The 13878-nt window shown below is 37.3% G+C and overlaps 1 protein-coding gene across 4 annotated transcripts; it reads left to right on the forward strand.

Annotated features, from left to right (window-relative positions):
• The first annotated feature begins 1396 nt into the window (after positions 1 to 1396).
• LOC132269108 (transcription factor PIF1-like) lies at positions 1397 to 13595 on the forward strand. 4 transcript variants are annotated; one of them, XM_059770147.1, is made up of 10 exons: positions 1397 to 1779; positions 1962 to 2000; positions 2101 to 2192; positions 2280 to 3042; positions 10672 to 10770; positions 10908 to 10973; positions 11083 to 11148; positions 12092 to 12466; positions 12807 to 12897; positions 13386 to 13595. In XM_059770147.1, the coding sequence occupies exons 3-10, from the start codon at positions 2104 to 2106 to the stop codon at positions 13409 to 13411; spliced, it is 1575 nt and encodes a 524-aa protein (XP_059626130.1). In that variant the 5' UTR covers positions 1397 to 1779; positions 1962 to 2000; positions 2101 to 2103; the 3' UTR covers positions 13412 to 13595. The 4 variants fall into 4 exon arrangements, with proteins under 4 accessions (XP_059626130.1, XP_059626129.1, XP_059626131.1 ...); XM_059770146.1 differs by having other exon boundaries at positions 1962 to 1986; XM_059770149.1 differs by having other exon boundaries at positions 1401 to 1779; positions 1962 to 1986; positions 12819 to 12897.
• Positions 13596 to 13878: the final 283 nt, after the last annotated feature.

Genomic DNA, 13878 nt, shown 5'->3' on the forward strand with positions numbered 1-13878 from the left:
ATCTCGCTCGCTAACTATGCCTTTGTCGCCATCTTTTATAGAAAAGTCTTTGTCAATTATATACTGTATTTATTATACACCGCAATACGGTATTTGTCAGACACTCATGACAGAATATTGCTACTCGTAACCATTTTTCAAAATACAGGTCTCGGGTGAAAGGTGCATGGTCATACATCGTACCATGGTTTCACGAATTGACACCAAGTAAATATTTTCGTTTAATTTATCTTTTTTACTTTGCCTTTGATCAAATCTTTCTCATCAAGGACTTAGGCCAAAATGGTGTTAAGTTTTTGTTTCAAGTAGTACCTAAATGGAAAAGGTTTTGAATTAATAAAAGTTGATATGTAACACTACTTAATAGATTAAATTATTCCTAAATTGAATGGTTAGTGTTTGGTCCGTTATAAAAGAAATTAGAGTATATTTGGTCCTTAATTTCGTGTTACAAAACTGAAGATTTGTTTAATTATCGTTTTTGAGCCATTTTTATCGAGTAACAAACAAATTTAAAAAACTAATTAGTAAAAACTTATCTCACATTAAATAACGTCCCAAACATATAAATAACTATTTTTTTTTATTAGAGATTTAAATTTTTTCAATTTTATATTTCCTAAGTAGTTTTGAACTATAATATGAATTTCACAAATTTTGTGAATGTGATTACAAAGTACAAGTTTATACTATTACTTTTTTCAAATGTTTAAGTATGTCCAATATTGGATTTTTCCTTAAAAAGCATGAATAGTGGAGACGGACATTCACTTGCCGTCCTTAGTCCCTACTTCGATTCAACCAATTTAAGTCAAAACATATGTTTGGTACTAACTACTCCATCACTTTACTCGGTTTTTGAAGGTTTTTTTTTGCCTCAGAATAGCAGAAAAGGACTCCTAGGCAAGCCAGTCAAAATATACTGTTCAAATTGGGAAACAAATGTTTGAGTTAAATTTGAGGACAACTCAAAGTTTTTGAATTCAGACTAAGCTCATTCTTGGATTGGAGTTGTCGATCTCAAGTTCAAAATCATGATTATTAATAAAAAGAATTAATTATAAATTCATATGAATCTAAACAAATTTTCTTTACGTTGTCTTAAATTACGTCACATAATCTTTTTAAACAATTATCAGATTTCATCGTTGTGGTATCACACTTTTGCGATGGTTCAAACATACCCAATGTTACAAGATTAATAAATCTGTTGCATATCTAAGTGAATCAAAATGGAAATTATTTGGACTAGACTAGATGAGTTGTCACTTGTCAGGCGAATACGTTAGCTAAAAAAAAGAAAAAAAAAAAAATTTGGTGCTCAATTAATTACTACACATACGAGCACCGCTTTGATGTATTAGACACATGTAAGTGAAATTAAGTGTGTGATACTAACTGCCTCTGGTACGTACATACCGTCAAAATCCATTTCGTCTTTTTCTTTCATATTATTTGGATCGGAGACAGAGAGAAAGAGGAGAGAAAGATCTTATCTACAACTGCACAACACATTTACACCCAAAAGGCGAAGCAGAGGAAAACAAAGAAACCAACAAATCTTCTGAAAATTTCACTATTTCCCATAATCTCCGCCAGAAGGATCAGAGACGAGAGTGAGTGAGACAGAGACTGCACATGATTTAGAGAGAGAAAACTGTAGAGAGAAGATAGCACAGAGGAGGAGACAGAGCAGCTCAGGTGTTTCGCAGGGAGGATTATATCTCACAGAGGAGAGAGAAAGTGCTGTTATTATGCATTAAGAGAAAGTCAGTGAAGGTAAATCGATTATTTTCTGTGAATCACTCTGTCTCTACTTTGGCGTTCGATTCTTGAATCAATCAATTTGTAGTTTAAATCATCTGAAATTTCTACGGTCAGTTTCATCTGTTAACTTCTTTCAATTATTTTTTTGATTTGCTTCTTCAACTACGATAATGATTGAACTAATGAATTTGTAGGTTTAATCATCTTGAAATTTCTCCAGTGAGTTTCATCTTGTAATCTCTTTCACTTTTTTTTTTTTTTAAATTATTATTTTAATTTGATTTCTTCTCCCAACACTATGATGATCGTATTGCTTTTGATTATTGTTCGCAGAAAATGAATTACTGTGTTCCGGATTTCGAATTGGATGAAGATTACGCAATTTATACATCCTCAAGTTCGAGTCGACCAAAGAAATCACGAGTGTAAGTTTTGTATTCTTTCCTTGCTCTGTTTTTCTTTCTATTGTGTCTTCGTTTTCTATATTTATCTCTAACTATGATAATCAACAGGGCTGATGAGGAGATCATGGAGCTAATGTGGCAAGATGGTCATGTGGTTATGCAAAGCCAAAACCAAAGATCTGTCAAGAAGTCTCAATTCGGAGACGCCGTTCTACCTGCCGAGCAATCGGCGGCGAGACAGATCCAAACAGGAGAAGAATCGGCGAATAATCTGTTCATGCAAGAAGACGAGATGGCCTCTTGGTTACATTATCCCATGGATGACTCTTCCTTCGACCGTGACTTGTATGCCGATTTCCTCAACCCTTCGCCGACCGCCACCGTCGCCCCTTCCTCCCATACCGTCCAGATTTCCGATGTCAGTACAGCAGACCTCAGACCTAAGCCACCTGCAGCGGCGGCGACTCGGCCACCAATACATCCTTTTATGCGTACGGAGGCTCAAACCTACTCGAGGCACCACAATTTCGTGCACTTGTCGAGGCCTAAGTTGAGGATTGAATCAGCAGCACCAAGTTCGAACAAGGTAGGGATGGACTCGACGGTGGTAGACTCAAGCGTGACTCCCTCGGGTATGGCACAGGTCTCCGGAGAAAATTTAGGCTGCGGGAGCATGGGCGGTACAAAGGGGGCAGGTACATCGTCTGCTGCTGACGGCGTTGGTAGAGGGAAGGCGGTGTGCGAGCGCTCAGTGTCTTCATCACCCGGTGGCTCCAGCGCGAGCGCCGAGCCGGTCCACAAGCCGCCACCAACGACGGAGGAGCGGAAGCGCAAGGGTAGAGAAGCCGACGACTCTGAGTGTCACAGTGAGGTCAGTCCGTCATTAAAAAATTTCTTCCTCTTTCCCCATGTATTCGCCTCGTCTAATGTGCGCAGGTCCAGTTGCGTCGTTCAGCGTGAGCACCACCATCCTATCTAATTGGATGCATGTATTAACACTTGGCCAAATTCCTGCTCACATCACATTGCTCTGCGCACACGTGGCATCATAGGACCATTTCTGTAGTTTCTGGTGTTATGACTATGACACCTGTATTGTTTCAACGGGCAACATCCCAAGTTTAACCATTTGAGGCATGATGATAGGTGCAAAAATGGGTCCTATAGCATTGCATCCAAGTGATGCAACATGCATTGGCCAGCGATTTCGGCTGGCCAATTCTGCTCGAGTATCATGGTCCTTCACAGAATGATCAGATTCCATGTATGAATTAGAGTTTATTATGAGCGCCGCCTTCATAGACTTGTTTATAGTTGTAAATAAACCTAAGCGATTATCCTGCGCATTCACGGGTGGTTTCCTCACTCTTAAGATGGTCATTTTGCTCTTACATGAATAGAAAAAGCACTCTCATTGAGTTTATGCATTTGTAGTGTTAGCCTCTTGATTCAATCCAACATGTGTTGAATTTAATGGCGCAAATTTAGTGGGAACACCAAGGGGTCCCGCACGTTAGACTTGCTCTGTAACTGCCTGCCTCCCTATATGATTCTCCCACGCGCAATGTACTTCGTAAATTGTGCATGCTGCACATTCGTAACCATATGAAATACCCCAAGAGTGAAAATGTTATCATAGCTTGTGAGATGTGGTAACTAAATACTCTCTCTCTCTCTCACGCACACATCTTCCACAAATGGCACCATGAGTCTTGAACCTTCACCTATCCTCTTGGGTGACTCTGGTTATACCACATGGGCCAATGGCCCCCTGATATGACTCTTTTGCGTTGTCTTTGTTAATAAAATTTAATGAGAATGTTGCATCTGCCTCTGATTTGAACAGGATTAGGTGCTTGTATGGATTGGTTTGATTTTGTTATTAGTTGAACATTGTAATGCTTTTTGCTAATACTAGCTAACCACAACTCTCAACCTTCGAAATGAGGAGGGGAAACCACTTAGGCAATCTTGCTTTTGTCAATATTTGGGATTGGAGCTTTCACTCGACTGTTTTTGTATCCTACTGTCACCTTAGGAGAGCTTCCATTTTTAAGTGCTTGCAAATTGAATAATAAAACGTTGGGGTTTTAGGTTGATACTCGGTACATCCAAAAGTTACATGACATAAATTTATCGAGAGTATACAGGGTAGGTCAAGTCTAGAGCTACAGGTTTTTATTTTTATTTTATATTTTTTAGGATTTTATGCCTAGGAAATTACTGAAATTCTGTGGGTCTTCTCATCGCGGACTTATCAGTCATTCATGTCAACCTTAAATTGGAAAGTTTGGATCCTGCAGAAGATAGGGAAACTAGCGTGGAGAGTTTGGCTACATTTGTTGATGAACCGTAAAAAGAAGAGAACTAGTGGAACATAGAAGCCCAACCTGGGAGCCAAGAGAAGTCATGAAACTTAAAACTGATTTAGGCAAGAACATTTGAGTACCATTTAGATGATACAAGGAAACTGTGAAAGTCAGCTATTGAGTCCAGCATTCAGATGAAGCAGATATATAAAACACGATCAAATTTTTAAAAAAGCAATGCTTGATTATTAGAACCTTTTTTAGCTACTTGTCCTTGAGATTACTGAAAGTAAAAAAGGGAAATGTATCATAGACCAACTTAGAGCTGGACATCAACATATTTGAGCATATAACATTACCATTTAAGGACTAGTGCTTAATATTTGATGGAGTAGTTAGTAATTTTTCATGTACCGGAAAGCTTAAGAAGCATAGTCATTTGATTTGGTGTTTCTAGGTTTTGGAAGGATGTTCCATCAACCCATCAACATTGTCCATCAAGTAAGGGCTTTTGCAGACAAGTATATTGGAGTTGTTTCTCCTACATGAATTTTTTTTCCCCTTTTATTTCATTATCTATTTTTTTGAAGTTTGATTTAAGTCTAGCAATTAAGGAATTTTATTCTGGGAAAAATTAGTTTTTACCATTTCAATGTATTTTGTGGTATAAATACTCTTATTTCAATTGAACAAGATATTGTGGTTTCATGCATCCATGTTTACAAGCAAGGTTATGAAATAAGTGATGATTTTTAAATTTAAGTATCACCTTATGAGATATTACAGTCAAGATGCTTCCAATTGTTAAATTTAAATATCCTTTTCATGCATCGTTTTTTTTGCATCGGATTCAACTGGCAAGATGCTCCCAGTTGTCCATGCCTTGGCACCCTGTTGTTAAGGATGATTTGCTCTTAGACTTATAGTCAGGTGATGGAATAGCTGAGGCTAGGAAGGAAAAGGTTATTGGCAGTTTTAGAATACCTAACAATTCATGTACCGTTGAACAACAAAGAAAGAAGAACAGCGGAGGAAGAATAAACAAACCTTTGATTGTAATCAGAGGGCAAAACAATGGAGGAAGAGAAGGAATTCCACTTCCTACGAAGTAATCAAACAATTTAAAACTAATTAAGCCAGTGCTTTTGTACTAAGAAATAAAGTAAAATATTTTCCTTAGGTTTTTTTTTTCAAAGTCATACTTCTTCTATCTTTTTCCACCTGTTATCATGGTTTCTGATTGATGAGTGATGATGGGAGGTAATACGGGTTCCAACTCCCAACTGGACTAGATTACGTGAAAGTCATGTTTAACTCCCATAAGTGAGAGAGATTGGCGTCTCGCGCTTGCCACTGACTCCTCAAGGGAAAAGCTTTAGAGGGTTAAGTAAGTATAGATCGAAGTATACGAAGAGACTTGGTTCAGGATTCCCTGGATTCTTCAATGTTCCATAGAGATGGGTGGATATTTTATCCTCATAAATGTTTGATGGAAACCTATTTATAGTTCAGAAATGAGGGTGAAGAACCCGGACATGAGGCCAGGGTCGCGACATAACTTGACCACGTGCATTGGCATTGTTTGACTTGGATGCAATTGGGACAACGTTACAGCTGTAGGAGCGGCTAATATGGGATACGGTTGCCAATTAATGTGATAGGACGGCATCAAAGCTGTCAGCATCTAAAAAGCATCAAAGCTGTCAGCATCTAAAAAATCCTCCCGGTAACCCAATATAATGCTAGCACAAGAAAATGGGCATATGTGTTATTTGAATTAGTGCGGTTCTTTCTTCTTAAGTTAGTTTAGGTTAAAGGTATGTGAAGCATTCAGGAGAGTTTATCTTGAACCGTTTACTTCCATCTATCAAGTCAAGTAGTTCTTAGGTGTGCCGCAAAGGCTCTCTCTGTGTGTCTTTTGCCAAACCCAAGCAGTAATCGAAATGCATCTAGGTTTTAGTTGGTGAGAAAACTATAGGTCTGTTTCCCAAGGGCCTTGGGCCAAGGCTCTAATAAGTCAGCGTGTTCCAAGTCCAAAATAGATTAGAAGTAGGTGAATAGATCTTGTTCTATATTAATTAACAATAGCTGATTTTTAAAGTATCACAATTATAGTTTATAACGCAACATATCAATTATTTAAATATAAAGATAAAAAATAAATAAGCAAGCAATTACACATAAACACACGATTTTTTCGTGAAAAACTCCAATGGAAAAAAAAAACCACGAGACATATGCCCGGCAGATCAAAATCCACCATACAAGAAAGAGTTAACAACTCAATTACCAGACAATCACTAGAATCACCTAGTCCCTCCTGACTCAGACTTTTACAAGATCTCCCCAAATCCTTCCAATATTTAGATGTGTATATATTCTTTTAATAATATGTTAAGCGATCTTTTTATTTACGTGCACATGTCATGAGAGACGAGGTGTTTATATAATGCTTTGAGTCCAAAGAAATTAAGTTTCTTAGTTATAATCAGAATAGGACACCTAATGCTTTCTAGAAGTCTGATTTAAGTTCGCATACAAGTTGATCAATCGAGACTCGGTTGAGTGACACTTGCTATCCTTGAATTGGTTGACAATTCGATTGAAACTCTCTGATGTGATCGATTGAGATTTACTAGGCTTCAATAAAATTTTCACTCTTCCTTCCTTTAGGCTCCATTTGGTTAGATGGAACTAGCAACTTCCATTTGGTTAGCATGAAAATTTATTCAAGAAAATTGTAGGAAAATATCATATTATAATTTGGATAGCATAAAAGTTACTTAAAATATTTTGACTTACCAAATTGCCCTTATTTTTTTAAAAAGTAAATAATAAAATAAATAGTAGAATAATAAAGAATTAATTAGTAGTGATATATATATTACAAAAAATGAAGGAGTTTCCAATTAATTGAGACCTTGCAAACTACTATTTATTTAATTTCCATATATGATGGAAAACAACATTAGGAATGGAAGTCAACTTAAATTGAACTCTATGACTAATAGTATAATACAGTTGTTGTTGGTCTGCAATTCTTTGAAACCCAGTAAAAACACGATTACGACTAATAGTATAATACAGTTTGTTGTTGGTCTACAATTATGGATGAAGTTGTTGGATAAAATAGGAATGCAAAATAAAAAGGTGTTGCTTTCACGTGAAAAGAAAATTTATATTTTCGCGTTTTCATTCTATCCAAATAGGAATGCAAAATAAAAAGGTGGTGTTTTTTATAATTTTCTCTTTCCTTTCTTTTCCAGTTGATTCTATCTAGCCTAACCGAGAGGATTTTAAAAATAGAAACATCCCAAAACAGTCTTATGCATTTTAAAAAGAGTTTTTATGGATCAAAACATGCAACCTTCAAACCCTAGCATGTATGACAATACAAATGCATAAATTAAAAACCATAATTGATGATTTAGCCATTCAGGAGGTGATTTTACCTTTTCCCCTTTGATATGTCTTCAAATTATGATTCTATCATTCTGCCCTTGGATATAGACACCACCACTAACTGAACTGACTTCTGAACATCTGATCAAAAGCCAAAAATAAAAATACGAACTCTGGCCTATTGTGAGGATTAGAACCTAGTGTAGGCAAATCTGTAACAAAGACGAGGTCGTAATGGTGGTCTCCGGAGATGTTTGTAAACAAGGTAGCAAAGCTTGTCTCTGTAAGGTTCTCATTGTAGTCTACAGAGGTCCTCATAAATGCCTATGGAGGAGGTAGTGAAGCTTATATGTAAAGAGGTCCTTGCGGTAGTAGGTGTCTGTTCAAAAGAGTGGGGCCTCATCAAAGATCTCAAGCGTCCGTATAGAAGGCTGCAAGGCCTGTCTGCATCCAAACCTACATACTGAGGAGATCGGAGTTTGTCTTTAGTGTGAAACAAATTCCATGACCGAAGAAGTGCAGAATCAAGCTTGATAGGAGGACAATAGTTCTATCAGAATTGTCAAATCTTTTTAAGGGGAGTGAAAAGAAGTAAACTTAGTGTCCTTTCTGTGAATAGTGGTGGATGGAAGGTAGATATGGGTGACTAAGCTAGAGGTGGGTATAGCCTGAAGGTTGTTTCTTGACTCAGATGAGTCAGGAAAGGATATGGGTGACTAAGCTAGAGGTGGGTATAGCCTGAACTTAGTGTCCTTTCTGTGAATAGTGGTGGATGGAAGGTAGATATGGGTGACTAAGCTAGAGGTGGGTATAGCCTGAAGGTTGTTTCTTGACTCAGATGAGTCAGGAAAGGAGTTTTCACCTCAAGCAAGTCGTGGGAGGAGGTAAGTTGTTGACTAGCTATTCAGTCATGAATGATAAACCTGAAGCCAAAGATATTAGTAGTCCTGTTGAGGTAATGATAAATTCATCCCACAGTCAAACAATTAGACAGTTTGATTTATATAGCAATAGAGATAATGAATAATCCATAATGGGCCAAATGCAGAAAGCACCAATATTTTCCCTTTTTTTATACTGCGTTTGCCTTGACTTTTAGTGTTGTGATATGAAAGACTAGTCTCAAGATGGGAAATGTCACATAAGATGCCACTTTGGTTACATGTGGACGTCAAATGTGCCACCCTAGTGCCATGTTTAAAAGTCCTACAATACATTAAACAACATTGGTTAACATGAAAAAACAATGAATCCCGGTTGTATTGCAATAGTCACCATTGGTGGGATTATAATGAAGTCTAATGTTCTTAACCAGTGCAGGAGGCATGCTGTAGTCATTGGCTAATTAATATTCTTATTTATAGTAGGCATGAGGCGCTGACTTGAGGTGATAAGCGAGTAGTGACTTGTATTTTGGTCATTTAGTGATTGTAGACTTGAGCATAGAAAGGGAAATGGAATATTATGAACATTAAGAAAGGTTTTTGATATATGATGGACATCTGCTGAATTATTTCCCTGTATGTAGCCCAAGCACCTACTTAAAGTATTATATTAAGTTACCCGTTAATGGACCCGTAGAGTAGTATATAGATCATTTATGGTTTTAGAAGAAATATAAAAAGAAGAAAAATGAGAGAATTGTGTAAAGGTTTGAATGAGATTAAATCACTCATTCACAACTCTAGTATTTATAGATAAAAAGAGCACATGCTCGTATTACAAGAAATAAACCTAAATCAAATCACAACATATTCTATAGCATATTCTATAGCATAATCAAATCACTGCTAATACGGTAAGTCATTACATAAATCGTGGCTATCATATCTGTTAACACTCCCCCTCAAGTTGGTGCGTGGATGTCTGAAATGCCCAACTTGGACAATGCATTCTCAAACATAATCTTGTTGATGCCCTTTGTAAAAATTTGCAAGCTGCTGAGACCTTGTGACAAATGGAGTGCAAATCTGACTAGCGATGATTTTTTCTCTGATGAAGTGCCGATCAACAAATCAGCTGTCTCCTCAAACCATAAACAATTAACAATGTCTTCTCAGACTATAAACAACCAATCATGTCTCCTCAGCCTGTAAACAACCAATAATGTCTCCTCAGACCATTTCCTTTCATACACATGTTTAAAACATGTAGATGGAAGAATCAAAAATGTCTCCTCAAACCATTCCTCTTCATACATATTTTTAAACAATGTAGATGAAAGAATCAACAATGTCTTCTCAGACCATTAAAAGAAACAACTATGTCTCCTTAGACCATATTTGAATAGGTGGTGCCAAACTCGCAACGCTATCATTGAGATCTGACCACCCTGCCTACCCGACGCCTCCCGAATGGGCGATGTCACCAGACCATTCCCGAATGGGTGGTGCCGAACTTGCAATGCCCTCATTGCAGTCGAACCACCCTAGCTTTGATACCAAGAAGAAATATAAAAAGAAGAAAAATGAGAGAATTGTGTAAAGGCTTGAATGAAATTAAATCACTAATTCACAACTTTAGTATTTATAGGTAAAAGAAGTACATGCTCATATTACAAGAAAGGAAACTAAATCAAATCGCAACATATTAGCATAATCAAATCTCTGTTAATACGATAAGTCATTCCATAAATCGTGGTTTATCATATCTGCTAACAATTTTCTTTGGTGCTATTTAAGTTTCAAGATGATAAGTTCCTGTATTTTTTTTTTCTATCTGCTTCGTTAAATTAAAATTTATTTTGAAGTTCTACTATTTTTTTCCTTCTATATTTTCTACTGGCAAAGGATGCTGAGATTGATTCCCCCGATGCAAAGAAACATGTTCGTGGATCAACATCAGCAAAGCGGACTCGTGCTGCGGAGGTCCATAATCTCTCAGAGAGGGTAAGTAGACTGTACTGCTGAAGTAATATTGTAAATTGTTGATATATTGGATGCCTTCGCCCCCACGCGAGCGCCCCCCCCCCCCACGCGGCGGGCAGGGCGGTTTCTTAATGGGTCTAACTTTACATCTTGTGTAGAGACGTCGAGATAGGATAAATGAAAAAATGAGGGCTTTGCAAGAACTCATACCTCGTTGCAACAAGGTAGCAGTATTATTCCATTCCTATGTTTCTTACAAATGTGGAGGGTCTGTATTCTGAAATAGATGGTCCAACTAATTTTGATAAACTTCTCTCTTTATGTGAATTTTAGTCAGACAAAGCTTCTATGCTTGATGAGGCTATTGATTACTTGAAATCACTTCAAATGCAAGTGCAGGTATATTCCCTTTTTTTTTTTTTTCTTTGTTCTATTCTTTAATTATTAATTTGTTTGTCACGGAGTGTGTGTGGAAACTCTGGTCTGCTTAAAAGTTTCTGCCATGTCTCACAGTTTATTGATCCTTACACCCTGTGCTTTTTAGGGAATTCCAAGGTCCACTCCTGGAGAAATGAAATATAGAAAAGTTCATTTGTTTCATCTTTTCTTTGATATTTTATTATAAATTGGATTAACATATTCTATTAAGGATTTAACCACCCTAGAACTGCTCCACCTTTCTGTTTTCTCAGAGCTTACTTATACTATAGTTTCAAGGTAAAAGCCAGTTTTACATATAGCATCATGTGACAATGGCAAGTTCCTTGAATGCACCAAGTGAGTGATGTAATGGATTCATGTGACATTTGCTGGGAATTTTGAAAAAAGAAAAGGAGGAAATGGCTGGTTTCCTTGTGTAAATGATATTATTGTTTCAATGACACCTTCTCACTCATGACGTTTTTGGTTTTCTTGACTATATATAAGAACAGCCACTCCTTGTCGGGCAGACATTATATTGGATTTTTACTTCTTTCAGCTTATAGCTTGGACCATATGTGTATGTTAGCATGAACCAATATATAACTTAATTGAGTTTGTTATTATCCATTGTGAGTCTCACCCATGTGGGATGTTGGGACTTGGGAGGCATGGATTAGAGACAGGCATCACCTTTGGTATTATTTTGCATTGTAGTTGCTCTGAGACTTTAGCACGTTTTTTCACACTGCACAAGCTTTATCATTAGACCTAGCAATGACTCCTGTTCAACTGAATCTGCATACTTTACAATTATGTGAAGCTGTTGCATGCCATCTTGTTCATGAGTTATCGACTTACCTTTCACTTACTCTGTATATTAGCATTTGACCCTTGTTTTGACTCTCTGGAATTTCTGCAGATGATGACCATGGGATGCAGCATGGTCCCTATGATGTTTCCCGGCATTCAGCAGTACATGCCGCCAATAGGTATGGGGATGGGAATGGGAATGGATATGGGCATGAATCGACCAATGATTCCGTTTCCCCCTGTTCTGGCTGGTTCAGCCTTGCCAACATCAGCTGCAGCAGCGCATTTGGGTCCGAGATACCCTATGCCAGCATTTCATATGCCTGCTGCTCTACCGGATCCATCTAGAATGCAAGCAACTAGTCAGTCAGATCCCTTGCTACACTCACTTGGTACTCAGCCCAACCAGTCACGAATGCCAAGTCTTGTCGAGCAATATCAGCAGTATCCTGGTCTTTACCAGATGCAAATACGACCGCATCAGGTATGACTTGTATGCCTTTGAGTTGGAGCTTGGATGTGTTAATGCCTTTAGTCTGGCATTTACAATAAAAGTACCATTACCACTTCCATTGTTTCAATGGAAAATTTCCCCCTCTACCAATTTAAGCTGTTATGCAGTCTGAAGAATCGTATAGACCACTAAACATCAACAAAATTGCATATTTCTTTCCTATTTTATGCAATTTGTTTATAGGAGTAACCTAAGATGCAGTTGCAAGTTCTTGTTAGCTTAAGCCAATGCTCAAGCTCAATAAGCTTGCCCCTTTTGATCAATAAGTATTTTGTAAATACTGACATTATATAGTGATGAAATCCTTCAGTTCTTTGTGCAGAGTCAAGCAATGGGGGTGCCAAGTAGCAGCAAGCCAAGTAGCAACAAGGGAGTTGAGAATCCAGGGAATCACCAATCTGGTATACCAATTAATCTCTCATTCAGTGTGATTTTTAGAGGTGGTTATTTATTTGTGAATTATGAGTTGAAAGTCTGACTAAATTTAGGAACCTTAGATGCATGAATTAAGTGCCTTTTTACTGTGTCTCTCTCTCCCCTCTGCCTATATAACCTGTTATGTTCTGGCACATAGGTTTCAAAGCTACAGTTTAAAGAAACTGCACCAAATAATCCAATACGCAAAAACTAATTATCAAGCTTTGAATTATATAGCTTTCGTCAAATATTTTTCAAGAGGGACATAACAGACTTTGAATTACATAGCTAGGGTTTCCCTTCTGACTAAAGATTCCAAGTTGTGACACACTGTTAAATTGTTGGTGCACTGGAATGGTAGCAGATTACGATATTCCAGTTGTTTGGGATGGAGGGTTGCTTGCAGGCTTCTGAATTTGAGAATATAATATGCATCCATGTTATTCATTATGAAAACTTTTATGCATTGCAGGTTGGCACACAGGAGAGGGATTATGAAAGGCTCTTGCCTGCTATAAGTTTTGTAGGGTAAGCGACGCCAACCAAAGTAGTCTTTTGGCTGGATAATGTGATATAAACGTATAGCTAGAATGCTTGTGATATATATACCCCATAGTTACAATTTCCTTTACTTATTAATTTTATTATTATTATTATTTATTTGTGTTTGTTTTTTATTATATATTTGTTGATTTATATTAGATGTGCTCTAGGTGAGAATTGTGGTCCCAGATCCTTTTGTGAAAGGTGGGGACATGAGTTTTTATGTTGTTTTCCAGGCTGACAGATGGTTATGGAATTTTCTTTTTAATTCACTTTCTGCATCCAATGGTGGCAGGGAACTTTCTTCCTTAAAATGTATACAGTTACACTTATGTTTTATGATATAAAAATAAAAAGTCGGGAGGTCCTTTCGCTCACTCAGTTAACAAAACAAATCCAGCAGAGTATTTTATAAGATTAGG

This window comes from Cornus florida, unplaced genomic scaffold (assembly GCF_030987335.1).
Source record: "Cornus florida cultivar Cherokee Brave unplaced genomic scaffold, ASM3098733v1 CherokeeBrave_3.0.0_Hap2_Chr08, whole genome shotgun sequence".
In the NCBI taxonomy this organism is placed as follows: domain Eukaryota; kingdom Viridiplantae; phylum Streptophyta; class Magnoliopsida; order Cornales; family Cornaceae; genus Cornus; species Cornus florida.